Here is a 25799-nt window from a genome sequence, read left to right as displayed (position 1 = left end):
CAGCCCGGAAATCCCGCCCCGTGCGCAGTTCTCTGGCTCTCTGACAGGCTTGGCAGCTTGTCTGTCGGCGAGGCCGGGCCCGAGACGGCGGCTAGGGGCCCCGCGGTCGCTGAGCGGCCGGGGCTGGCGGCGGTTTCCGGTTCAGCGCGGCTGGCAGGCGGGCGGCCCGTAGCGGCGGCGGCGGCGGCGGCGGCGAGCCCGCGACAGACAATGAGGGCGGCGGGGCGGCGCTGAGCGGCGGCGGCGGGAGCGACGCGGGCTTGGGGGCGGGGCGGGCGCCAGCCATGGACAATCAGGTGAGAAGCCTCCGCCCGGGACCGGCCTCCCGCTGCTCTGCACCGCGCTTCGGCCGGCCCTGCGCGCACACGGGCCTGCGCGCGCCCGATGTGCGCGCGCCCGGCCGGATTGGGAACCCCCACCCATCCCGCCACCGCGACCCCGGGGCGCCCTTCCCCTCCCCCATCGCCATCTCGGGACGCCCCTCCCCCATTGCGACCCCACGCACCCCTCCCCCATCGCGACCCCAGCTCTAGTGCAGAACCCCTTGGGGTGCATCTCAGCACCCCAGTGCCACCCGCTCCTCCCTGGTGAACCTTTTGCCAGCGTAGTGCATCTACACCGCCACGGCATTCTGGAAAACACAGCCTGGGCCCAGAGTCCCCTCAGAGAGCCCCCTTAGAACCCTTGGGCGCCACTCAGGACCCCAGGTCTTCAGCACCTTCGGAACTCCATCTCGTTCCAGAGGTCCCCGGAGTTACCCCCTTAGGACCCCGTTTTACACACAGACTCCTGAGGTGCCTCTCAGGATTCCAGGGCTTCAGCGCCCTGGGCATCAACCTAAGTCTGTTCCAGAACCCTTTGGGATTTCCCCCATAGCACTCTGGGGATCCCCCACCCTGATCCACAGCTCTCCAGGAAGACTTTTGGAACCCCATAGCCACCCACAGCACCTTGGGGATACTATCCTAGCCCAGAATTCCCCCGGGGAATCTTTTAGAATGCCAGTACATAAACGGAACCCTTGGCCACCCAACTGGGAGCTCCCCCCCCCCCCCCAGTGTACTTACATTTCTAAATCCAAGTCTAGCCAGACTCCCTTCAGGACTCAGTGCATCTCAGAGCCCCTGGCTCCCTTGTCTGGCCCAGCACCCTTGGAAACATCTCAGAACTTCAGTGGCAGTTCCAGCCCCTGTGGTCCCCAGCGTGGCTCTGAATCTGTGGAGACCCACATAGAGTCCCCATGGACAGCTCCAGGGACTATAGGCCAGCCTTTAAGATGCCACACACTTCCCCAAGTCTGAGCCTGTCTCCTTTGGAGCGGTTTCTTCTGGACCCATGAGCCCAAGTCTCCCCAGACTCTAGGCACTCTCAGCCAGGTACTTGTGTACTGGTCCGCTTCAGCTCTGTTTCGAATGCCCCCTGCCGTAACCCCACCCTCTCTCCATTCAAGACACCCACTTCATTCCACTTTCCCCCAGCCTCCTTCTTAGCCTGCCACCTTTCCTGTACCCCTTCCTCGTGTGAGCAGCTGGTTCCCTTGCATTCTGTGTCCCTGGGACCCTGGGGACTTGAGCCTGGGCTGGAGTCTTCGGCCCCTTTTTGAGCTTCCCTGCTGCCTTCTCTCCTCTGTGCGCAGGGCCCAAGGGTGGCACCACCTTTCAGATCCAGACCAAGGGCAGTCTCTGACCTGGTACCCCAGAAGCCCTTCAGAGTCCTAAGACCCAGTTATGTCCCTTGGCTCTGGCCAGCTTTCTACCTGGGACGCTGATTTATGACTCTCTTTCTGTAATCCTAGTCCAGCCCTCTCACCCTGTCAGCTGACTCTAATTTCAGCTAGCCTTGCTGCAGCCAGTTTCCAGAACCATCATCCCTTCCCCTCTGTGCCCGCTCCCTCTCACCCTCCCATCCCCACTGATTCCCAATCTCAGCTGCAGGTGGATCCCTCAGGCCCCCATTGGCAGCCCCCTGCCACTTGGAAACTGGCCCTGTTGGTCTTGTAAAGCTGAGTGTCTTCTGGCCTGTGCCCATGTTACCCAGCTCTCCACCATGTGATCTCCTCCTCCCTGTCTTCTTCAGATTACTCTCACCCAGGGTCACATCTTCCCCCTTCCCTTCAAAGCCCAAGCTTCCAGGGCCCCAGTCCTGGGGAGCTGTGGGGGTGGCAGCTGATGGCTTCCTCAGCTGTTGGCAAGGGCAGGTTGGGGCATTCCTGGCTGCTGCTGCCATGGAGGCAGCTTTGTCTGGTTTGGCCATGTGGCTGTGTAGTTTCGGGCACGTGGGTAAGGGACCTTCCTGTGTGTCCCACTGTCCATGACTTAGGATCATTGGGACAGGTAGCTGGTGGCATTGCTCTTGTGTCTGGTGTGCCTGGCTTTCTGTTAGTGAACAGGTTGCTTTGCAAACCTGCTTGCTACCTGGGCTCTTCCTTGATTGAACTACACAGAGAGTCCCTGTCCTTTCAGCACCCTCTGCACACCAAAGTGCAGGGCTCGGTCCCTATCCTCCCCAGAGTCCCCAAAGGATTGGAGGCCATTCCTTTTGTGTTGTGCTAGGTGGCTGTCACTTTGTGCCTGGGATGCTGAGGAAAGGCCGCGGTTGCAGTCATGAGCAGTGGGGAAAAGGCTTCTCTCAGGTGACAGACCCTAAGAGCTGCTGGAGCTCAGGTGTGACTGTGGCTGCTTTTTTAGGTTTCAGCCAAGTAGCATGAAAAGTTGAGTCTTCCTTAGGTCATGAAGTCACCTGTTACATTCTGGGGAGCCATCATGGCTGAGCACCCAGCCCCCCCCCCTCCCCCCGAGGCTAACAGAAGTGCACCTGTCTGCATGTGCCGTCTGCCCCTTCTTCCCTGCCAGCTCAGAAGCTGACCGCCACCTCCACCCCCACACCTCAACTGTGAGATCCCTGTGGGAAGTGGAGGGTTGGCCCTCAGATGTGATCCTCACAGGACTGTAGGTGCGATGGGTGGTCTGAGCCTCCCTCTACCCCCTGGGTTGCCGTGAACCCATATGTACCTTACTGGGAAGCAGAGTGCTCCAGCTTGGGTGCTGGCCCTGCTTGCCTGCCTGCTCTGTCCCCGTCCTGTTCTAGTGTTCTCTTGTGGCCAGCACAGAAGCGGTAGTTTGCTTTTTGCCCTGGGCTTCCCATTTTCCCTGTGGGCCAGAAGGCCAAGAAAGTGTCTCAGGTATCCCGCCCCCCCCCCCATGCTCACCCCACCCCCAAATCCGGTGTGCTGTCTGTTGTATTGGATTCCATGCTGAGCAGGGGCTTGTCCAGGGTTGCTGCTCACTTTGGAGAGGGGTGGGATGGAGTTGGCTTGTCAGGGTACAGTGCTGGAAAGATGAGATGAGCTCAGTGGGGCTCCGCAGCAAACCACTAGGGAGGTTGTCCCGACTCCCAAAGAACCTGGGAGCCCCCTTACCAGAGTTCCTGGCCTGGCCCCAGAAGGGGTGCAGTGTGATCACAGGAGACCCTGTTTGGACTGCTGCACTCTGGGAGGGGAGGTTTGGCTCGGGTGTGGGGCCCAAGGCAGCCAGGGCCAGTGTAGAGCTTTTCCTGACATCCTGAGTGTTCTGCCTCCTTACAGGAGTCCGGAGGGAGGCTGTGGGCAAAGCACTGGAGCTGGAGCCAAGTCCCTGGTCCTCTGCAGCTAGCCTCAGGCTTTCTCACTCTGCTCTGCTGCCCTGATTGACAGGAGCTAGGAGCCTGGGGCCTGGATTAGAAATGCCAGCAGTTGAAGTACCCCCACCTAGGGCCCTTGTCCACATTCCTAGGAGACACATGGTGCCTCTTCTGTTGTAGACACCCACACAGTCGGTCTACAGTACCTATCATATCCATGTGGATGGCACACCTGTCCCTTTCCTTTGTTTGTGCCCTGTCAGAGGGAAGAAGGTGCTGGGCCCAGAAAGGAGGTGACAGTGGTAGGAGGACAGGGCCCCAGGACTGCCAGCTCTGTCTTATTTTTTTATTTGTTGACCTCTAGACTTGTCTTGCCTTTTGCCTGGTGCCAGACTTTTTTTTTTTTTTAAGATTTATTTATTTATTACATATATAGTATTCTGCCTGCATGTACACCAGAAGAGGGAACCAGATCTCATGATAGATGGCTATGAGCCATCATGTGGTTGCTGGGAATTGAACTCAGGACTTCTGGAAGAGCAGACGGTGTTCTTAACCACTGAGCCATCACTCCAGCCCCGTGCCAGACTTTTTAATGGACTGTCTTAGGATGCATGTTTTCTCTGATGGTTCAGGCTACCTGCTTCCACAGAAGTGTTGTCTGAGACTAGAGGGACAGATTCTAGAGACCTCAGTTGATTTGGTCTTGTGTTACCAGTGCTCTGTTGGGTCTTGGCACCTTCACCGACAGTGTGTGTGAACTTTGCTATGGAGGCGGACCTCATGTTTTTTCTTACTAAAGGCGAGGACCAGATGCATGCCAAGGTACTGGCTGCAGGAGCCAGATGACAGGTGTAATTAATACCGTGGGGCTTTGTGTAGATTCCCAGAGGAAAGAGCATTTTGTTACAGAGAATTCCCACCAGAAAATTTAGGAGAAAGCCTATAGGAAAACTAACAGCTAATGACTGCCTCCTGGGCCCAAGCTTTGACTGGCTGTTTGGGGGTAGGGCCCCAGTTGGCACCAGCCCCTTGAGCATCAGTGTCACTAGCTAGTGCTTTGGGCACAGGCTGCCACTGTCTCAAAAACTCCTGTTTACTTTGGCTTGTGCCTCAAAGTGTTGGCGCCTGCGTCCCAGCTCTGATGGAGCTGTGGTCATTCTTCTGCAGTAGCCACTGTGCTGCCTGTGCTATAGCCCAAGTGGGAGCCCCGCTCATCAGCACTGCCAGGCAGGCTGCCCAGGGTTCAGCTGCTGAGTCGTAGGATGCAGGGAGACAGGCCCACAGCAGATGGGAATTCCCAAGAAGTGGCTCAGGGGAGCGGGGTCACCAGTGTTTGGGAGTCTCAGAAGCCTCTAGTCAACAGTGGCCCTACTGATGATGACCACTGGGGTGCTGGTAGAATTGCTCTAGGAAATTCTCCATTCAGAGCTTTGAGCTCGTAGCTGCTTGTGCTCTGTATGCAGTTTGTCCTTGCAGGCATCCTGGGGTCTGGCCATGTTGCCCAGGCTGGCCTTGAACTATCCTCTTTGCCTCTGCCGGGTCACTGGTGGCACCACACCCAGCTGTGTCTAGGTGTTGATGGGTAGTTTTCCCCAATGTCGCCAGTGTTGGGATTCTGGACTTCTGTTCTCCCCTCCTGACTGTCCATGCTGAGTTATAGCCCTGCCCCTTTGTCTCAGAGACCACATCGTGTCTGCACTCGGGAGTCCAGCTGGTTTCTCCTGTCAGTGTCTCCAGCTTTCCCTTCTCTAGCTTCTTCCCCACTTACCACCATTTGTGGTGGAGCATGTCTTGCAGCTATCCCTGCCATTACCCACTCAGAGTCTGCAATCTCACACACACACTGCCGCCCATCTGGGTGCCCCTCTGGTAGACCTCTGGTAGACCTCTGGTAGACCTCTGGTAGACGTAGAGCCACAGAGCTCTTCCCACGAGCTCAGAGGATGATTGTCCTGGCAGAGATCTGAGTACATCGATGCTAGAGGGGCTATATGATCAGGTGTGGTGACAGGAGTTGGGGATGTAGGTGGGACCCCTGGGGTCCAGGGACCTGGACACTGGCTCCACTGAAGAGGGCTGTTCAGAGGCCAGTGTGTGGGAATTCCTGGCGGACAGCCTGGGCCTTCGACCTGATTGTCTTGCTTATCTGGGCAGGGCACTTAGCAATCCGGTATGGCCTCTCTGCTGCTGTCATGACTGTGTTTCCTACTGTCAGGCCCTTTCTGCCAAAAGTGTGCTGTTGGGGGTCAAACCTGAGACCCCAGCACTCAGAAAGCAGGAGGATGCAGAGTTCAAGGCCAGCCTAGGCTGCATGGTGAGACTTTGTCTTTTTGGTTTTTTTCAAGACAGGGTTTCTCTGTGGAGACTTTGTCTTTTAGAAAACAAAAGTGTAGGGAGGGGGAGGCTAGGACTGAATATGGTGGCATATACCCTAAGTCTCAGGACTGAGTTCAATGATAGTCTGGTTTACAGAACTGTAGGCTGGCCAGAGTTACATGTGAGACCCTGACTCAAAAATAAATATCTAGGGAGGCCCTGGTGGTGTAGCTCAGTGATATAGTGCTTGCCTAACACACATTAAGGCCCTTCATTCAATCCATAGTACTAGAGAGAGAGAGAGAGAGAGACAGACAGACAGACAGACAGACAGACAGACAGAGACAGACAGACAATGAGAATGAATGAGTTGTTTTTGGGATGCCTTACAAACATGAGAGTCTGAGTTGGGTCCCTAGAAGCCATGTGAAGAAGCTGGGTGAGGTGTGTGTTATGATCCCAGCCTTGGGGAGCTGGGGCAAGCAGTTCCCTATGGGCTAGAGAAATGGCTAGATTGTTAAGAGCACTTGCCGCTGCTGCACAGGGGTTCCCAGCACCCAGCAGGGGACTCAGTCACCTGCAGCATCAGTTCTTGGGATCCATTTTCCTCTTCTGACACCCCAGCCCCACAACACGGCAGATACATAGACAGACATATAAATGTAAATGTTTTTTTAAAAAGTGAGTAGTATTCCTGAGGGTGACAACTAATAGCTGCCCTCTGCCTCCGCGCGTGCACGCGTGTGTCTGCACACAGACACACACACTACATTAAAAATACACAAAAAGGCTGGAAGGCAGCTCAGTGACTAAAGTGCTCACTGTGCAAGTATGAAGGTGGAGCCGAGCTGCCCAGCATCCATGTGAGAAGTGGGCCAGCACTGGGAGGCAGCAGTCCTAGGGGCTTGATCCCCTTTCTGTCTGTTGCTGGGGTAAACACCATGACTAAAGACAGGTTAATTTGGCTTATATGTGTCAATCACAGCCCATCATACAGTCAAGGCTTGCTCCCAGGGCTTCCTTAGTTCTGTTTTTTCATACATGCCAGGACCACCTGCCCAGAGGTGGCATAGTTCATGGGGGGCTGAGCCCTGGCAAGTCAATCATTAATCAAGAAAACCCCCCTCAGGCTGATCTGATAGGAGGTTTCCTCAGCTGAAGTTCGCTGTTTAGATGGACTCCCGCTTTTGTCAACTTGACAAAAACTAACCAACTCCTGGGCAAGCTGGTAACCTGGACAAGCCAGACCAGCACACCCTGGGCTCAGAGAGGAGGTCCTTCATCAATATGTAAGGTGGAGAGTGGTGGAAGAGGAACTTTGAACCTGTACATAACACACACACAGGCATAACATGTCCAGAGATGGTTCCCTTTCTGAGGTGGGCCCACCTTGGTGCTGGGAGTCTCTTGGAGTTTAGTGGTTTTGTGTTTAGTTTGGGGCTGGCCTGAATCACCTGAGGTTTCAGGGTACAGTGTCAAGACACTTGCAGGAGGAGGGGAGGATGAGAGTGCTCCCTCAAGGGGCTGCTGTGGCCGGCTATGGTGGCACCCTGGGGGCCCTCAGTAGCTGGCCTCCTAGCTGTGCTCTACGACAGACAAACAGCTGGGGCCATGGTGGTTTCCATAAAGGACAGACTGGGCGGGGCCTGGGAAAACTGCCCTGTGGAGGGAACCATCAGGTCCTCAGCGATGAATTGACTAGCATGTCCAGGGGACAGTATGGAGATGAAGGGGGCACAGATGCTGCAGCTGGGAGGAGCCTAAGCCCTCTCTGCATGCTGGAGAGTGTGGTGCCTCCATGCTGACCAGGTCCCTGCCTCTCTCTTCCCCCGCAGTGCACTGTCCAGGTGAAGTTAGAGCTGGGGCATCGTGCCCAGCTGCGTAAGAAGCCCACCACGGAGGGCTTCACCCATGACTGGATGGTCTTCGTGCGTGGCCCTGAGCAGTGTGACATTCAGCACTTCGTGGAGAAGGTCATCTTCCGGCTGCATGACAGCTTCCCCAAACCCAAGCGTGGTGAGTGCCCTTTCCCTGTCTTTCCCCATAGTGGTTCCCGTGAGCTTGGTGGTGGCAGAAGCCCTTTTCCTCCTGTCACTAGTGACTCTGACCCGCCCACCCATGGGAACTGGCTGGGGACAGGTGGGTGCTAGAATAGCCAGGAAGCATCCCAGGTCGGAAGCAATTAGAGTGATGGTTTAAGAACTCTGAGAAGTCTCATCTTAAGGACAGGCGCCATGCCCAGTACAAAATGAACTCAGCAGAATTTTTGGAGGGTTTTTGTTTGTTTTGTTTATCACACAGTGCTTTGTCTGGGCTTTTTTGTCCCCTTGTAGATCTTTAGCTTATATATTAGGTATGGGATTTCTATGTGTGTAAATAATTGCGTCTCAGCATCTGAATTTTTTTTTTCTTATGCTTTTTTCTCTTTGCCTTTTTTTGGGGGGGGATCCTATTCTGGTTTGTTTTGTTTTATCTTATATTGTCATTATTTTTAGATGCTTGTTTGTAATCTAATGAGAGAGATAGAAAAGATGTGGACTTGGATGGGTGGGGAAGTGTAGAGGATCTGGGAGGAGTTGGGAGAGGGAAAACTAATCAGAGCATACTATGTGGAAGAAAGGAAAGGTTGCGGGGGCTCCTGTCACTACTGTCCTTGCATTGTGTCTGTCTTCTGGGGACTGTGTTACCAAGGCTGTAACATGCAGTTCCCATCACTGTCCCCACGCTTCCCCACCTGCCTCCCTAGGGGACAGAGTCTGGTGGGGTTTGTGATCAGAGGTGACTTTCTGTGGACTGGAGCTCTGGCAGGCGTGGGCAGATGGTCTGTGTGGAGGCCGGCTCGCCTCCCTCCTTGTTTAGTCTTCACTTTTGCCCTGGAGTCCACAGCAGTTCTTTTTCCGTGTCGTGCTACTGCGGAAACATAGGATTTTATACGTGTTAGGTGAGTACTTACAACTAAGTCACATCCCCACACCCGAGGGTGGTGTATCGTGGTCAGGGGCCCCACCCCATCACGCCCCAGCCCCCTCACCGCAAGATCACCCACCAGTAAATACTGCGTTCTTGGGTGTGTTAGAATGGACAGAATGCGGTTCTGTAGTGAAGCGTTGCATGTGGGGAGAACTGCTGCTGGACTGCTCGCCTGCTGCATTGCTACCTGGGCTGAGCCCGTGCATATTGACACCGGGTCTGTGGATGACAGGTGTCACAGAGGAAGTTATGCTTGGACCATGTATTGACAATTCTAGAATTTTGGTTTCTTTAAAAAATACGAATATTAAACTAGCTGCAGGTAGTTTCTGTGATTGTGTGACGTTTGGAATTCTGGGAGCTTTTCAGAGGTTATATTAATGCTAGAGCTCCGATAGGTTGGTGGTCGTTTAGGAGGGTGGGTTGCAGTTTGTTAGTAATTTTACTCAAAGGGGAAAGAAATTAGACTCAAGGATTTCTCTTTCTCTCTCTCTCCCCTGTCATTCTTTCTCTCCTGTCTAGTGATAGGGAGTGAAACTGGGGGTGGGGGATAAAGAGTGGGAAAAAGAAGAACCCACAGAGTCGAAAGGCCAAGCCACAACTTACTTGTTAATTTATTTAGTTTTACATCGTGACCACAGTTTCCCCTCCCTCCTCTCCTCCCACTCTCTCCCCTTTACCTCCCCCCATCTACTCCTCTCTGTTTTTCTTTAGAAAAAGACATGGGTATCAGTCAGCCATGGCAGATCAAGTTGCTGCCCCTACTGAGTATAGATGAAGCAACCCAGTGGGAGGAGAGGGTCCTAAAGGCAGGCAGCAGAGTCAGAGGCAACCCCTGCTCCCACTGTTCGGAATCCCACAAGAAGACCAAGCTACGCAACTGTAACCTATGTGCCGGTGGCCAGGGTCAGACTGTGCAGGCTCCCTGGTTGGTGGTTCCGTCTCTGTGAGCGCATGTGTGCCAGGTTAGTTGATTCTGTGGACTTGGTTTCGGTGTCCTTGGCCCCTCTGGCTCCTGTAATCCTTCCTTCCCCCTTGTGCAGGACTCCCCAAGCTCTGCCTAATGTTTGCCTGAGGGTCTCTGCATCTGTTTCCCTCAGTTCCTGGATGAAGCCTCTCAGATGTCTGCAAGTGTAGCAAAGTATCATTAGGAATTATTTCACTGACTTTGCTGTTGTTGCTCGTTGTGTTTGGTTCTATGCTAGGTCCCCAGGTTGTCCAGCCTCTGGTTCCTGGATGTCTAAGCAGTGTCAGGGTGGGCTTCCTCTCGTGGAATGGGCCAGCCAGTGACCACTCCCACAGTTCTGCACCTTTACACAGTTGATGCTCTGTTCAGGAAGTTGTCTCCTATTGTCCACTTCCTCTTCTGTCAGATTTAGTGTGTCCAGTTTTATGTTGAGGTCTTTGATCTACTTGGACTTGAATTTAGTGCAAATATGGATCTATTTGCATTCTCCTACATGCAGACATTCAGTTAGACCAGCACCATTTATTGAAAATGATTTATTTTTTCCATTGTATATTTCTGTGTTCTTTATCAAAAATCAGGTCTCCATAGGTGTTTGAACTTACTGAACTTACTTCTGGGGCTTTGATGTGATTCCATTAATTGGCTTGTCTATTTTTATGCCAATACCATGGAGTATTTATTAGTGTTGCTCTGTAGTACACCTTGAAATCAGGAATGGTGAGGCCTCCCAAAGTTCTTTTTTTTTTTTTTTTTTTTTTGGTTTTTCAAGACAGGGTTTCTCTGTGTAGCCTTGGCTGTCCTGGACTCACTCTGTAGAACAGGCTGACCTCGAATTTACAGTGATCCGCCTGCCTCTGCCTCCCGAGTGCTGGGATTAAAGGCGTGCTCCACCACTGCCCGGCTCCAGAAGTTCTTTTAATTGGTTTAGCTATCTTAGGTTCCCCCCCCCCCCCCCCCCATTGAAGTTGAGTATCATTCTTTCAAGGTCTGCAAAAAAAAAAAAAAAAAAAAAAGTCAATTTTGCTGGGAATTGCATTGAATTTGTAGATTGCTTTTGGTAAGTTGGCCATTTTCACTGTTAATCCTACCGATCTATGATATGGGAGATCTTTCCATCCTCTAATATCTTCTCTGATTTCTTTCTTCAAAGACTTAAAGTTCTTGTCATATAAGTCTTTCACTTGCTTGGTTAGAGTTACCCAAGATATTTTATATTATTTGGACTATTGTGAAGGGTGTAGTTTTCCTATTTCTCAGCCCATTTATTGTTTGTATACAGGAGGGCTACTGGATTTATTTATTTATTTATTTATTTGAGTTAATTTTGTATCCAGCCTCTTTGCTGAAGGTGTTTATCAGCTGTAGGAGTTCCCTGGTTGAATTTTGGAGTCATATATATAGTCATATATATATAGTCATATCATCTGCAAACAGCAATACTTTGACTTCTTTTTTTCCACTTTGTACCCCCTTGATCTCCTTTAGTTGTCTAGCTAGAACTCCAAGCACTGTATTGAATAGCTGTGGAGAGAGTGGGCAGCCTTGTCTTGTCCCTGATTTTAATAGAGTTGTTCTGGGTTTTTCTTAGAGTTTCTCTTCAGGGGACAAGCATTTAAGAGTAGCAGTGGCTTCTTTTTAATTATTTTTCCTTTGTGCTTTCCATCCTAATTTCCTCCTTCCTAAGTGTTCATCTTCTTTATTTCTACCTCCTTCCTTCTCTTCCACCACCTGTCCATTGATCTGTCTCCCCACTCACCCACTCCCTCCCGTCTACCCACACATTCATCACCAGTCCACCCACCCCTACCTGCCCACCCATCCGTTCTTCTACCTGTTCTCCACCCACTGTTTACTCCCACCGTGCTCCCTCAGTACTTTGGTTCTCCCATCTTAGAGTATGGCAGCTGTGGCTGCCACGGTGCATGTGGAGGTGTCTGGCAGGTTCTGCCTCCTGATGGCCTTCACAGGTGAGCAGCCAGTTCAGAGGTGCAGAGCACCTATCTGCCTGTGTTTCAAAAAGAGGTTAGCTGGCTGCAGTAATGCATTCCTGCAGTCTCTGCAGGATGGTGTGTTGATGGCCAGCCTGGATTACACGTGAGACCCCATATAACCAACCTGGGCTGCTACATAGTGAGTTTTAGATTAGCCTGAAAATCATTGTCCTGCTTGGTGCCGAGTGCTAGACTCACTTAGGCTTGCTTTGTCTCTTGTGGCTGTGGTACCTGCAGAGACCTGAAGCCCTCCCCAGGTGTTTGCTGAGTGCAAGTGTCTTCCTTCTGTTGGCTTTGGCCCAGTGTATGACTCCTACTGAGGTGGCTGAGGACTTCTGGTAGGCCTCTCTCTTGGAGCCTCCATAGCCCTCCTGTGGGGGCTGCCCTTCACTCCACCAAGGCTCAGAACTAATGTACTTCCCCCTCTGGAGTGGGGATAGGGGGTGAACAGTGAGGCTGACTGCATTGATTGCAGCCCTGACTGTGGATCTGACTGAGCGTGGGGGTAGGCTGGTTGCTCTCTGGGCCCTACCTTTGAGTTAGTCTAAGGAGAGCGCTTGAGGTCATTGCAAGGTCAGATAACAGGGTCTTTCCTTTATTTGTGGTTAACTTAGCTCCTGAATGCTGGATCTCAGGTGCCCCACTCCCTGTGCCTTGGCTTGTTCTTGTCCCTTGGTGTATGTGTCTGTCTCCCCTTCATCCTGTTGAGTTTGTGGTGTACTGCAACTGCCCCAGCCTCCCTCACAAGATGATTCTCTGTGTCCTTCCTCTCTGTGCTCCTCTCCTTCTGCACCCTCCCCTCTGCACCCACCCCTCTGCACCCATCCCTCTGCACCCACCCCTCTGCACCCATCCCTCTGCACCCACCCTTCTGCACCCACCCCTCTCTGGGACCTTCTCCAAGGGTAGTGAACCCCTATGCCTCCAATTCCCCAAGCCCTGGCTCACTACAAAGGCTACTGCTCTGCAGACACACTGCTGCTGAGGGGGAGACCACGCTGGGCTTTTGTTGTTAAGGTTTTTTTCTTTTTTCTTTTCTTGAGGCAGCAGAACCTTAAACTTAGGCAGGCTTTGAATCAGTGCTGTAGCTAAGGATGGGCTTGAACTCTTGAGCCTTGCCTCTGCTTCTGGAAAGCTGTGCTGACAGGTGCACCAGACATACACCTCCACACCCGGAGGTGGAGCCCAGAGCATTGTGCACTGTGGGTAAAGACTACCACGTGAGCCACAACCTAGCCTGTTAATGTTGGTTGAGGTGGGGTGTCACTGTGTGGCCCTGCTTGGCTTCAAACTTTGTGGAAATCAACATGAAGCCACCATTGCCTATCTCATGATTTTTTTTAAATTAATTTATTCTTGTTACATCTCAATGGTTATCCCATCCATTGTATCCTCCCATTCTTCCCTCCCTCCCATTTTCCCCGTTATCTCATGATTTAAAAAAAAATTTTTTTTCAGAGCGTGTAGCTTTAGATTATAGCTGAGAATGACCTTGGGCTTGAACTCCTGACCCTCCTTTCTCTGCTTCTGGAGTGCTCTAATGGCGGCTGTACAGGGACGTGCCACTATACCTAGGGAAAGCCACTTATGAAGTCTGTTTTGTTGGTGTGGTTTTTTCCGTAGTGGGATGAAGTTCAGGGCCTCTTGTATGCTAGGCCGCATAGATGCCATCCACACCTGGCAGCTCCCTCACTGTGCACAGTAGAATGCGCCCAGCACGCCACCTTTACCAGGCTGAGTTCCGGAGCCTCCTCTCATCCCAGAGCAGCCAAGCCCACGTGCTAGCCATGTCTACTCTGCCTGACCGTCCCTCCTACCTCCTCCTGGACCTCACTCATGGCACACTGAGGAGCCCAGCCTCCTGTTCCTGCTGGATGGCCCTACTGTCCGGTGCCTGCACTTGCTTGCCCAGCTGTTGCCCACCCGGGTCTGCTGCTCCCACCCACCCTTCCCTGTGTCCAAGCTGCTTCCACTGAATTCACTTTCTTTTAATGTTGTATTCTCTAAGTATTTTATCACTTTTGCTTCTTTTATTCTGTGTATGTGTATGAGTGTGTGCATGAAAGTGCAGGTGCCCAGGAGGCCAGAAGGGCATTGGATCTCCTGGAGCTAAAATGAAAGGTAGCTGTAAGGGGTCCTGGGAACTGAACTTGGGTCCTTTGCAAGAGCTAAGTCATCTCTCCAGCTCCTAAAAAAATTGATTGCATTAATTTATGTAGTGTGTGTGTGTGTGTGTGTGTGTGTGTGTGTGTGTGTGTGTGTGTGTTGGGGGAGGAGTACACTCTGGTGTTTGCATGGAAGACGGAAGACAACTTTTGGGAGCATTCTCTCCCTCTACCACATGGGTTCAAGGGTCAGACTTAGGTCATTGGGTTCAGTGGCACGCTTCTTTACCTTCTGAGCCACCCTGCTGGTCCAGGTTTCAGCTTCCTTTTTTGTCCTGTGAGCCCCTAGGGCAGAGGGGGAAAAAACCAGAGAAGCCTGTTTGTCTCTGACTTTCCAGTGTCCCCGCTAGATACTGGTAGAGGGATTGAGGTCTTTTGGGAGCTTTAGACATACAGGGGGACTCCTTTTCTGACATGGATGGGCTGAGGTGTGACAGACTTGCTAAGATGCCCTCCCTAAGCAGCTAGTGACCTGGACATCAGAGACCCTGAGAAGCTGATGTGTCTACTTACGCAGGTCAGCGGTGGCTGGGGGAGACCTAGAAGGAGGGCCTGTTGAGAGGTGGTGGGGTTGGAGTATATGGGCAGGTGTGAGGACTGAGTGGTGACAGTACATTTCCTATCTACCCCACCCCACCTTGGCTCAGACTCCGTTGAGAAGCACTCTGTGGCCACAGACTGTCAGTGCGTTGGATAGTGGAGAGGTCTCCATGTGTTGCTCCTCGGAAGATCTGGAGAGACTGGCTTGGCTCAGCTAATAGCATATGCTGCTTTCTGAAGTGCTCTGTCTCTGGAGAGTCCTAGGACTGGGACTAAAGCAGCTTGTGGCCTGCAGAGGATAGGGCAGGGTACACAGCAAGTGCCGTGGGTTGCCCAGCAGGGAAGAGGTGACTTTGACCATAGCTCAGTGGGACTAGGACCTGGGAACCAGGGTCCTAGCGTGGTGAAGCAGCTTGCCGGAGGCTGGAGCCACGTGACCCCTGGGGTGGTGGAAAACCACAGTGGGGCTTCATGGGGAGCCAGGCTGGGGGTTCAGGTGGTGGTTTGATTGGTCTGTTGTTTGATTGGCTGCGAAGAAGCTGCCCAGCAGGACCTGGTGCCAGACAGTGCCCACAGGGGGTTCATCTGCAGGAACCACTGGGCAGTAGGCCTGCCCTGAGCTGTTGGCAGGTTTGGAAGCTGAATGGAGAGCAGCCAGATGGCCTTGGATCCCTGGGGTCAGAGTGGGGAGCCAGAACTGAGGATATTAGGTGAAAATGGGGGGCAGGGGTGTACATTAAGATTGAAGACACAAGGAAAATTAGTGCAGGTTGTACCACGAGGCCAAAGCCCCTCCAGCAGGAAGTGTGTGTGAGGAACGGGAACCAGACTAGTGAGAACCAAGACTCCAACCACGCTCTCCAGGCTCCTGGCAGGGCAGCCTCCATTGCTGTCAGTTCAAGAGTGCCATCCACAGGAAGAAGCCACAAGATGCAGTTTGGTGCCTGTGGGGCCTATGTGACATCACCCTACTCTGCCTAAGGAACGACAGGGTGAATGGAGAATGAATGAAAAAGGCATAGCTTTGCATCTGCAATGACTTGCATGCAGATCCTGATGTAGGTAATGGTGGCCAGGAAGTGCTGGTGCAGGGGTCCACATGCTAGGGTAGGGAGGGCAGGGTAGTCCTGGAGGATGCAGTGGATGTGCTGCGAAGTTCTATCATGGCAGAGAAGGTGGAAAGGAGTCTTGGGCCCACCTGTCCCATGCCTGCCCTGCAGCTCCAGTCCTGGGGAGCCACAGGCTAGCCTGGCTGGCCCAGGTAGTTTCCCGCCTGGGTCCCATGCAAGCTGTCTCAGAAGTCTTGTCTTCAAGGGCCCCTCGGCCATGCAGACAACCTGCTTACTAAGCTTGTTGCTGAAGTTACACAAGGTGCACAAGGGTGATGCTGAGAGTACCATTAGCATCACCTCCACCACCCCTACATCTCCATTGCTCTTTCGCCACTATGACTTCCTGGCTGTTGCTCAGCAGCCTTACATGCCCAGGGTATTTGAAGGAGATTGTGGGTAGACAATGGCACAGGCTTGCTCCAGGCAAGGTTTTCAGGCAGTTGTGTCTGAGTAACTTGGGGAGGAGCTCCTGCACCCCTTGCCTGGCGTCCCTGTTGCCAAGGTACTTGTCACTGCACAGAGGTAGCCCTGCCTGTTGTAGCACTTGTCCTGTGGTAGCCTCCCCCTGCCCTACCCTCTGCATTGCCTTCTTCCTGACCCTGTTCTGCCCTGGCGTTTCCCAGAAGCCCTGTCCTGGAGCTCCCTTGTTCCTGGATCCCGGTCGCCTGAGGGCCTGGAGGGCTGTGGTGGGCAGGAGGCTGATGGAATATTTTCACTCCCTTTGCAGTGTGCAAGGAGCCCCCCTACAAAGTGGAGGAGTCGGGCTACGCAGGCTTCATCATGCTCATCGAAGTGTACTTCAGAAACAAGGTGAGAGACTGAGTGAGTTGGGGGTGGGACACACCAGTGACCGTGGGTGGAGCTGGACAATATGTGAGAGAGGGACTAGACGTGCCTGTCAGCCCAGCTCAGAGGCTGAGGCAAGAATTATGGCCCCAGCCTGGACTTCTTGGAGGACCCTAACAGAGTGAAAAGCAGTAATAAAAACTGGAGGTTGAGCCAGATGCAGTTTGCATACAGTGGAGAGGAGCAGGCAGTACAGACCTGACTGGGGCAGAGAGAGAATGAAAAAAGAAATCTCCAGTCCAGTGGTCTGGGCCAGACTCAGAGAAACTGCAGCTGCCTGCACACAGCTGGACCAGGAGGCAGGGTTTATGCACAAAGCTGGACAGGGAGGCGGAGTTTATGTACACAGCTGGACAGGGCAGTGGGCCAGCTAATCTCCTTAGGAGCAGTCTCTGTAGGGGAGCAGTTTGTAGATTGTCAGCACCCAGGGTGAGAAAGCTATGGTGCATGGTGTACACACTGTCAACACTTGTAGTTGCTGTGTGTGGTGTGTTCCCCCCTAAGGCTTTGCCATCGCCCTGAGCCTGAGGCTATGGTGTGTCAACAGTACACATTCAGTCAGGAACTCAGGACTTCACTCTCCTAAAGTTTAGTGTCCGGAAAATGAGTAAGTGGGACGTGTCCTCTTGGGTGGGTAGGTTCTGCCAAGGCCACACAGACCTGCAGGCACTGTAAATGTCCTAGGCTGGAAAGTGGGGAGGGAAGAGTTGTTAGTGTCCCGAGTGAATGAAGCATGCGGGAATAGTACTCCCGCAGAGAAGGACTCATTTGTCAAGGAGCAGCTGGGGTAGCATGCAATGTAGCACGTTTTCAACCCCTGCCTCTGCACTGCACCTGCGGGGGTTGATTCTCAACAGCACACAGCGGCCAGCGGTGGCACAGGGCACAGGGGCTCTTCCTCCAGAGGTTTTACTAACGTGTGCTAGGAATTTGTGCTCTGCCAGTTGTTTTTCTCTATAGTTGTTATAACCTTATAATTACTTACTGCATGCGTGTATGTGTGCGTGTGTGCAAGCCAAAAGACAACGTGTGGGGCTTTGGGGATTGCACTCAGGTCATCCATCAGGCTTGGCAGCAAGTACTTTGACCCCGTGAGCCCTCTAGCCCACCTTCTCTCAGGTGTTCTGAGGCCTGTGGTTCCTGAGTTGTGTATGTCAATGTGTTTACACTTGTGTCCGTGGAAGCCAGAGAATCGGTGGCCCCATACCCTCCCTTGTGAGAATATGGCCTCCTACTGACTTGGCTGCAGTGAGCTCCAGGCATCTGCCTATCTACACCTCCCAGCTCTGGGATTACAGATCCCATTCAGGAGTGAATTTAGCCTCATGCTTGTGAGCAAAGTCTTCACCATTGAAGCTGTGGGTCCAGCCCCTGGCCTGCAGTCCAGGAGTACCGCGCTTTGATCTGTATTGGAAAAGACCTCTGCTGCATGGCGTGCCTTGTTCCCCCAAGGCTCCAAGTCTTGGGTCCTTGTTTATATGAGGCCTGCAGGAAATACACCATTCTGTTTCAGGGACCTCTGGGGACAGGCTCAGGTGTGCTGCCCCATGGGAGCAAGTGCCATTTCAGTGGATTGCAAGTACACCCTGAGTCTCAACCATGGCACAGCAGAGGTGGAGCCAAGGCCATGAGTACCTCCCTGTGGCTCTCAGTGATGGAGTGGCCAGAAGCACACAGTAGTCCCTCCTGCTGTGGTCCAGGCATGGGCCAGGGGACCGTCACCTGTTCATTGTGAGGCCTTGACATATAGGGACAGTGAGGCCACTGGGGCAGCTGACCCACCTCTGGGCTGATAGGCTCAGTGTCCTGGAGGCTCAAGGGCTGTTTGTAGTCCCCTGTGCTCAGAGGCACTTGTAGGCCTCTCCCTGCCTGGCCAAGCATTTGCCCTGGCGGGTCTCTGCTTCCTCTGGCACTGCTCCTAACCCCACCCACCTTCAGCCCTCTGCGGTTTACACTGGAGCCTGTTGTGGTAACGGGTGAGGAGGCTATCTGGTGAACATACCATGCCAGTGGAAGGCACAGTGCTCTGAGAATAGGCGAGGTCTCGGTTACTACCCAGGCTTTCACCCTAGCTCTGTGGTAAGAAGTCCCTCTGCTCCCCAAGCCCCGTGGGTTAGCTCACTGCAGGTCTAGCCAGAATTGGCTGCTCTGTCTCAGCCTAAGGATGGCTGCTAGAGGATAGACTGGCCTGGCTTTCCGATTGCAAGGCTTCAGTCAGGTGTGCTGTCCCTGTGCTGTTAGTGTCCTTACGGGTGGACAGCATGGAGTTTCTGGACTGGGGCACCTGTGCAGTGCCTGGGGGGAAGCTGTTTCCCTCTGTTCCTGTCTCATAGCCTATCTGAGGCACGTACTGGGGTGGGGCTGTCATCCCTGTCCTAGCATTTTGGCCAGACCTTGTGCTGAGGGTGGCTGGGCACCGTTTAAAGGGAGAGTCACACTCCTGGTGTTTCTTAGTTATTTTGGCCATGGTGGGATGAACCAGGGCCACTGGCTACACCACAGCACATTGCTGGCCCTCAAGAATAGAGCTGTGCCCTCGCCTGGCTGGTCACTTGTGTCGGCAGGATAGGGTGGGCAGGCTGTGCTATGTATTTTGCCTCTGCTTCTCATCCTTGCTCAGGGAAGAGCTCTTAAGTTCCCAGCAGCTCTTGGGTGTGATGAAGCATGGCTGCTCATGGGCCACCATTCCCCCTGGGCCAGGGGCTCAAGGTGGCTGTGCACAGGTCATGGAGTCTGCTTCACCCACAGCCACACCTGTGAGTGCTCATCTGGTGCTGAGGGCCAGATGCCAAGGCAGCTTTGCCCAAGGTCTTGAGATTCTGCCCTACATCCTGCCCTGGGGTAGAGGAACTGCACTGAGGGCTCAGGAAGGGGCAGACCAGGTTGTTGAGGTTCTGCGTCCCTACATGCTCTTCAGGGATCCCAAGGGCCTCATGTGAGCTGCAGGTGAGGTGTTGTAATGGACCCCTTGTTGCTCTAGGCTGCTGACAGTGCACAGTGCCATGTCCCCACATATCCTCTGAGGCAGTTATTAGCCCTTTTTTCCCCCTCAAGACAGGGTCTCTCTGTGTAGCCTTAGCTATCCTGGACTCTCTTTGTAGACCAGGCTGGCCTCGAACTCACAGCAATCTGCCTGCCTCTGCCTCCTGCGTGCTGGGATTAAAAGCGTGCACCACCACGCCTGGCAGTTCTTGGCTCTTTATCTAACTCATCTCAGGGTCTCATGTGGTGAGATTCTCTAGCTGAGGGTGTGGAGGATTTTCTGAGTTTGACTGCACATCTGTATGATGGCTTCCTGCCTGTGCACACTCCTAGGACAAAGGTTAACCCAGGGAATTATGTCCTTCAGGGAGCTGGGAAAGCAATGCCAGCAAGGACTGTGTCCTCATCACTCAGAATACAGATTCAGGGAGTGGGGCCACAGCGGTTCTCAAGTCTGCAGGGTAGTGTAGTGATGGCATGCCCACTTGGCCTTATGGATCTCTCCAGGGGAAGTTTGCTGAGGATTGGACACTTGGAATGAGCATCCATTAAGCACCACAATGGGAAAACCTGAAACCAGGACCTACAACCTATCTAGAGTGCTTGGCCTAACTGTAAGACTACACCATTCCCCTGCTGTCTCCAGCCTCAGGGTGGAGTCAAGCCACTCATGCAGCTATGGTCAGGCCTGTGGCATTTCCCCCATTGTTTTAATCAGAGTTTCTATTACTGCAAATGAAACACCATTTCACCCAAAAAGCAAGTTGGGGAGGAAACGGTTTATTGAGCTTGCATTTCCATATCATAGTCTATCACTGAAGGAAGTTAGGACAGGAACTCAGCAGAGCAGGAACCTTGAGGTAGGAGCTGAAGCCATGCAGGGGGCTGCTTTATGGCTTGCTCCTGGTAGCTTGCTCAGCCTGCCTTCTTAGAACCAGGACCGTCAGCCCAGGGGTGGCACCACTCACAGTGGGCTGGACCCTTCCCCATTAGTCACTAATTAAGAAAATGCCCTCTGGGCTTGTTTAAAGCCTGATCTTATGGCATTTTCTCAATGGAGGTTCCCTCCTCTTAGGTGACTCTAGCTTGTGTCAAGTTAACATAAATCTGTAATCAATCAGAGGGGCTTGCCCTGAGTCTAGAAAGGAATTAGTAGTATGTCCTTCTCTATCGATTTGAATGTGTGTTTGTGCGTTTGTGTGAACACATATGCTTGTGTGTACATGCATGGAGGTATTTGCACTTTTGCCCATGTCAACATGGATGTGTGTGTCTTCATACCTGCCTGGGTCATCTGTATACACATGCTGTGGGTTGCAGTTGCCATCATTCAGGGCCAAGTCTAGCTTAGGCTGCGGGCACTCCAGGGGAGGTCAGGGGCTGCTTCCTTCTCTTTTTTCATATTGACCTTTTTGTCCCTGGTCAGTGGGTGACCTTGTATGCTCCTCCTTAAAAATCCCTGATTTAAAGTTCTCTTAATTGTGGACATCAAAATCGTGGCTGAGCCTCCAGCCCTGTTGGCCTGAGCCAGGCTGAGCCTAACAGTGTCTGTCAGGATGTATACAGCATCTGGGCTGGGTGTTTGTTTTGCTGTTGCTCTGCCTGCTGAGCACCAGCAAGCCACACCCAAGGCCCAGCTTTGCCTGTCTTCTGCACTCCATACACTCTCAGAAACTACTAAAAACGGCTTGTTATCAGGAAATAGATGAGATTAAGTTCAAGAGGCACATGCTGATGCTTGACAAGAGAGGTGCAATCAGCAGACAGTATGGTTTGTTGTATGTCAGGCTACCTTGAAGTTATAGAGGTGAGACACATGGGGTGGGGTGGGGTCAACCCTACAGCTTTCCTGTTTCTCCCACAGTTTCATTCTGCTGTTGGAATGGACTGGCCTTGGCAGCCATACCCACATCCACGCATGGCATTGCTTTGTTCTGGTAGATGATAGTGGAGGGACTAACGGGGACCTGGGAGGAGTTGGGTTTGGCTTCACTTTCTGAGCAGCTCCTGTTCTGTGTTGGCTGCACCATTTTGCTTTCACTGTGATGAGACTTCCCGTGTCTGTGTGGCCTCAGGCACACCTGCTCTCTGTTTAAACTGTGGCCAGGCTCTGTGGACAAGTGGATGATGCTCTTGTGGAGGTTCTTGTCTTTCTTCATTGGCTCATGGGGGTCAGTGTCTTCGGATAGCTCACTGGTCACTGATAACTTAGATTTCACGTTGCTTTTCTGTATGGCAGAAGCTCTTTGTGTACTCTGGGCATTACACTCTGGCCAGATGAGACTGACAGGTGCCTTATTTCCATCTGCAGTTATTTTCTTATTTGTGTCCTCTTATGTATAAAGATCTCATGTTTCTGTGAAATTTGGTTATCTGGTTTTTCCTTTTTTTAAAAAGCACGTGACTGTGGTATCAAGTCTGTGACTCTGTTGCTGTCTGAGGTCATAGAGGCCAACCCTGAGGTTTACACTAGTTTCATAGTTATGGGCTAATTTGTTGCTAGGGACAGAGCCTGGGCTTCACACATGCCAGGGATATGTTCTGGTGTGGAGTGCCCACCCTCCAGGGCCAGTGTGCTTTTACTTTTGTGTGATTGAGACATCTTGCTCTGTAGCTGTGGGTGGCCTGGAACTTGCTATGTAGACCAGGTTCCAAGCTGGTCTTTTCATTCATAGAGATCTGTCTGCCTCTGGAGTGCTGGGATCAGTGGCTTGTGCCATGATGCCCAGCTTCATTTTATATTTGTATATCTTGTTGCATTTATTTATTTAGTGTGTATATGCATCTGGAGGCCAAAGCACAACATATGGGGCTCCGTTCTTACCTTCACCCTGTGGGCACTGGGGCTTGGCGGTCAACGCCTTTCTTTACCTGTTGAACTGTCTTGCTGGACCACTTTATTTATTTTATTGCAGCCTAGGGTCTCAGCACAGGGAATGATGCCTCTCGAAGTGGGCAGATCTTCTCCCTTGAGTTAGTCTTATTAAGGTAATTCTCACAGGCATGTCAGAGGCCTGTCTCCCAAGTAACTCTAGGACTCATCAAGGTGACACTTAATGAGCCATCACAGCTTGCATTTGCAGCTTCAGTGGACTTAGTAGTAGTATAGGTTTAGGGGCGTGTGTGTGTGTGTGTGTGTGTATGCTGCCGTATAGGGGAGTGCATGTGTGTGTGTGTGGGGGGTGTTTCCATGTGTCCCTTGTCATCTGTAGTCAGCTTGTTTTCACTTATTTCCAGTTTCAGTGCTTTTGTTTCTTGTCTCATTGCTCTGGTGAGTACTTCCAGCATTGGTAAAGTGGGTATCCTTACCTAACTTCTGTTTTGAGGGGAAGTTTCCAGTTATTACCATTGAGTGGGATATCAGTTATGGATCTTTTGTAGATGGCCATTATTAGGTTAAGGAAACCTACTTCCAAAACTAAAAAACACCCAACCAAGCAAAACTTCCTACTCACAGAATGTTTCCCACACATGACCCTGCACACAGTGCCTGTGATTGTGGCTTGCAGAGCGCTACAGCTCAAGATTGCAAGGGCCTCAGCAGCTTCTGTGTCAGGGGTGTAGGTCTGGGAGTAGAGCTTCAGTGGAACCTGTGTCTGTCTCCTGACCACGGAGGAGGTGACAGGGTTTTCACATGTCACACCTGCCACTAGCTTTCTGGGGGATTCTGTTTCATGATGAAGAGCTGTTTAATTTTGTCAAAGGCTTTTTTTTCTGCCATTGTCAAGAAAAAACATGTCACCGTGGCCTTCCTGTTCCCAGTGCTCCACCCCAGGTAGCTTTGTGTGCTCTGCCTTGTGCCCCTGCTCTAACCCTGGGTGTGTGATGTGCACCACCTTCACAGCTGTTGGATCTACTCTCCTGGTATTTTGCCAGGGCATTTGCATCTGTGTTCATCAGCAGTCTTGGTCCATTGGCTTCCTGTGGTGTCCTTGGCTTCTGTATGTGCTAATGCCAACCACACAGACTGTTTGAGGAACTGATCGGCCTCTTCTCTCCCTGCTGACTCAGAAGGAGAGCCTGTTGTTTTTAAATGTTCAGAAGGGTGTGCAGGGGAGATTACACTCCTAGAGTCCTGTCTGTGGAAGGATACATTTGTAGCCCAAGCTGATCTAGAATCTGCTATCCTCCTGTCTCAGTCTGCCCAGTGTTGAGATGCATGTGTTGTCACTGGCCTGTTGTTTCCAGAGAGTTCCTGACAGCTGCTTGAGTCTCTTGATTGTGGTGGATTTGTTGAGAACCTCTACTTTTTTTTGTGAGAAAAATTACTTTGTTGGAAAGGTATGTTTTACATGTTTGAGTGTTTTGTCTGCATGTCTGTGTACCGTCTGTGTACCGTGTGTGTGTGTGTGTGTGTGTGTGTGTGTGTGTGTGTGTGTGTGTGTGTGTGTTGTCCAGTGTGGTCAGAAGAGGGCATCAGGTCCCCTGGGACTGGATATTGATGGATCACAGAGGTGCTGGGAACAAATCTGGATCCTCTCAGGATGCTCCTGCCTGCCAAGCTGTCTCTCTCCTGGACTCTGTGCTCTGTTATAGGAAAGTGCTTGTTTTCTGTTGATGAGTCAACTGTTGGCATCTGTTATCCACGTTGTTCCTTTAGAGTTCTCCACTTTACTTTGTGCGCTGTGTCTGTGGTGTTGTGCATGAGTACATGTGTGCATGGGCATGTGTTTCCATGTGTGTGTCTGTGGAGCCCAGAGGTCAGCATCAAATGTCTTTATCCTGTCCATATTTTTAAAAAGTTATTCTACTTTAGCTTTTTAAAGTAGGATCTAGTTTCTTTAAGATTTCTTCTTTATTTCCATGTGTATGGTTGTTTTGCCTGTATGTCCATGTGCATGCCTGGTGCCTACAGAGGCCAGAAGAGAACATCAGATCCCTGGTCCTAGAGTTGCAGATGTTGTGAGCCACCATGTGTGGGTGCTGGGAATAGAACCCGAGTCTTTTTGGAAGAGCAGCCAGTATGTGAGCCACTTTTTCAGTCCCTATACCTTAATTTTTGGCACAGGGTTTTTCCTCTCAACTTTGATCTGCTGGTGGCTAGACAGGTTGATGGGACAAGCCCCAGGGGTAACAGGCATGTGTCACCACACCTGGCTCACACAGGGACTAGAGGTCTGCACTCAGGTCTTTGTGCTTATAGGACAGTGGCTTACCCTCTGCCATGCTGGCATTTCCCAATTGTCTGTGCTTTGGTTTGTTTGTATGTTCTGTTTTGAGAAACTGTATTTTATTTCCCATGCAAGTGTGTATGCCCACATGTATGCATGTGCACTGTATGTACAGAACCTGTGGGAATAAGAAACTTTTTTTTTTAAAGCTGTCCTGGACTCATTTTGTGGACCAGGCTGGCCTCGAACTCAGTGATCCGCCTGCCTCTGCCTCCCAAGTGCTGGGATTAAAGGCGTGTGCCACCACACGTGGCAAGGGATCAGAAACTTTTAGCTGCCATTGTGCTGCCTGGCTGATTTGCCTAGTCTACCACAGGCTGACTACAGTAGCTGCTATCACTAGACAGGCCAATTTGGACTAAATTCTTCCCCATATCATCTTTTTGCTCACTGTTTTTTAAATTTTTTTAAAATTCTGAGTCAAGGTCTCACTCTATAGCCCAGGCTAGCCTGGTCTTAGCATCCTTCTCTCTGCTTCCTGCAGACTGCCTGTGCTCAGCCTGGTGACTCCCTGTCTGAGCTTCTTCTTTCTGAGGAATGTGTCATGTGGTTTCAGCCTGGTGTGAGGTTCCCCTGCCTGTCTCAACACCCCAACCTGCTCCCCCCATGAACAGCTGGTGGTCTCTCTTCCTGAGATCCCACTGCATCTTCCTGTGCTGTTCCTGAGCCCTGCCCCATCACTGTGCGTACTCCTATTTGGGACTGAACTAAGGAAAGCCTTTCTCAGGGCCACGTTGATCTGGTTCTGAGATAGTCGTTCCCTGCTGCCAGCCACATGATAACCTAGCGACCCTCCTTCTTGGTTTAGGGCTGTGCATCTGGAAGGCTGGCTGATCTGATTGTGAGGATGGGCAGCATCAGTCCCATCTGTCCTCAGGTATCCTGGGTCCAAGGACACTGTCTCAGCCCTGCAGTGGCCCACCACGGTCCCATCCGTGGAGTCACACACCCATCTCAGTTGCACACTATATACGGCCCACATGTTGGGTCCATAGTGGCTCTGATCCCCGAGTTTCTCAAACACAGCCTGTTGAAATCGTCTTGGCAACCTCTCATCTACTCCAGTCTCCAGCTTTGCTTCTTCAGGTTTGTTTCACAGCAGTGTGAAGAGCCCT

The 25799-nt window shown here is 52.0% G+C and overlaps 1 protein-coding gene across 2 annotated transcripts in view; it reads left to right on the top strand.

Annotated features, from left to right (window-relative positions):
- The window catches only part of MLLT1 (MLLT1 super elongation complex subunit), a 44443-nt gene continuing 18644 nt past the window's right edge, over window positions 1-25799 (top strand). The window contains exons 1-3 of one of the 2 annotated variants that reach the window (XM_084795953.1): window positions 1-296; window positions 7773-7953; window positions 16413-16495. In XM_084795953.1, the coding sequence (XP_084652079.1) occupies window positions 285-296; window positions 7773-7953; window positions 16413-16495 (276 nt within the window). In that variant the 5' untranslated portion in view covers window positions 1-284. The remainder of the gene's footprint in view (window positions 297-7772; window positions 7954-16412; window positions 16496-25799) is intronic. The other variant, XM_084795952.1, reaches the window with a different exon arrangement.

This window comes from Acomys minous (assembly GCF_964271855.1).
Source record: "Acomys minous genome assembly, chromosome: 9".
Lineage (NCBI taxonomy): Eukaryota > Metazoa > Chordata > Mammalia > Rodentia > Muridae > Acomys > Acomys minous.
The sequence above is the reverse complement of the archived record's forward strand: the minus strand, read 5'-3'. Positions and strand labels throughout refer to the sequence as shown.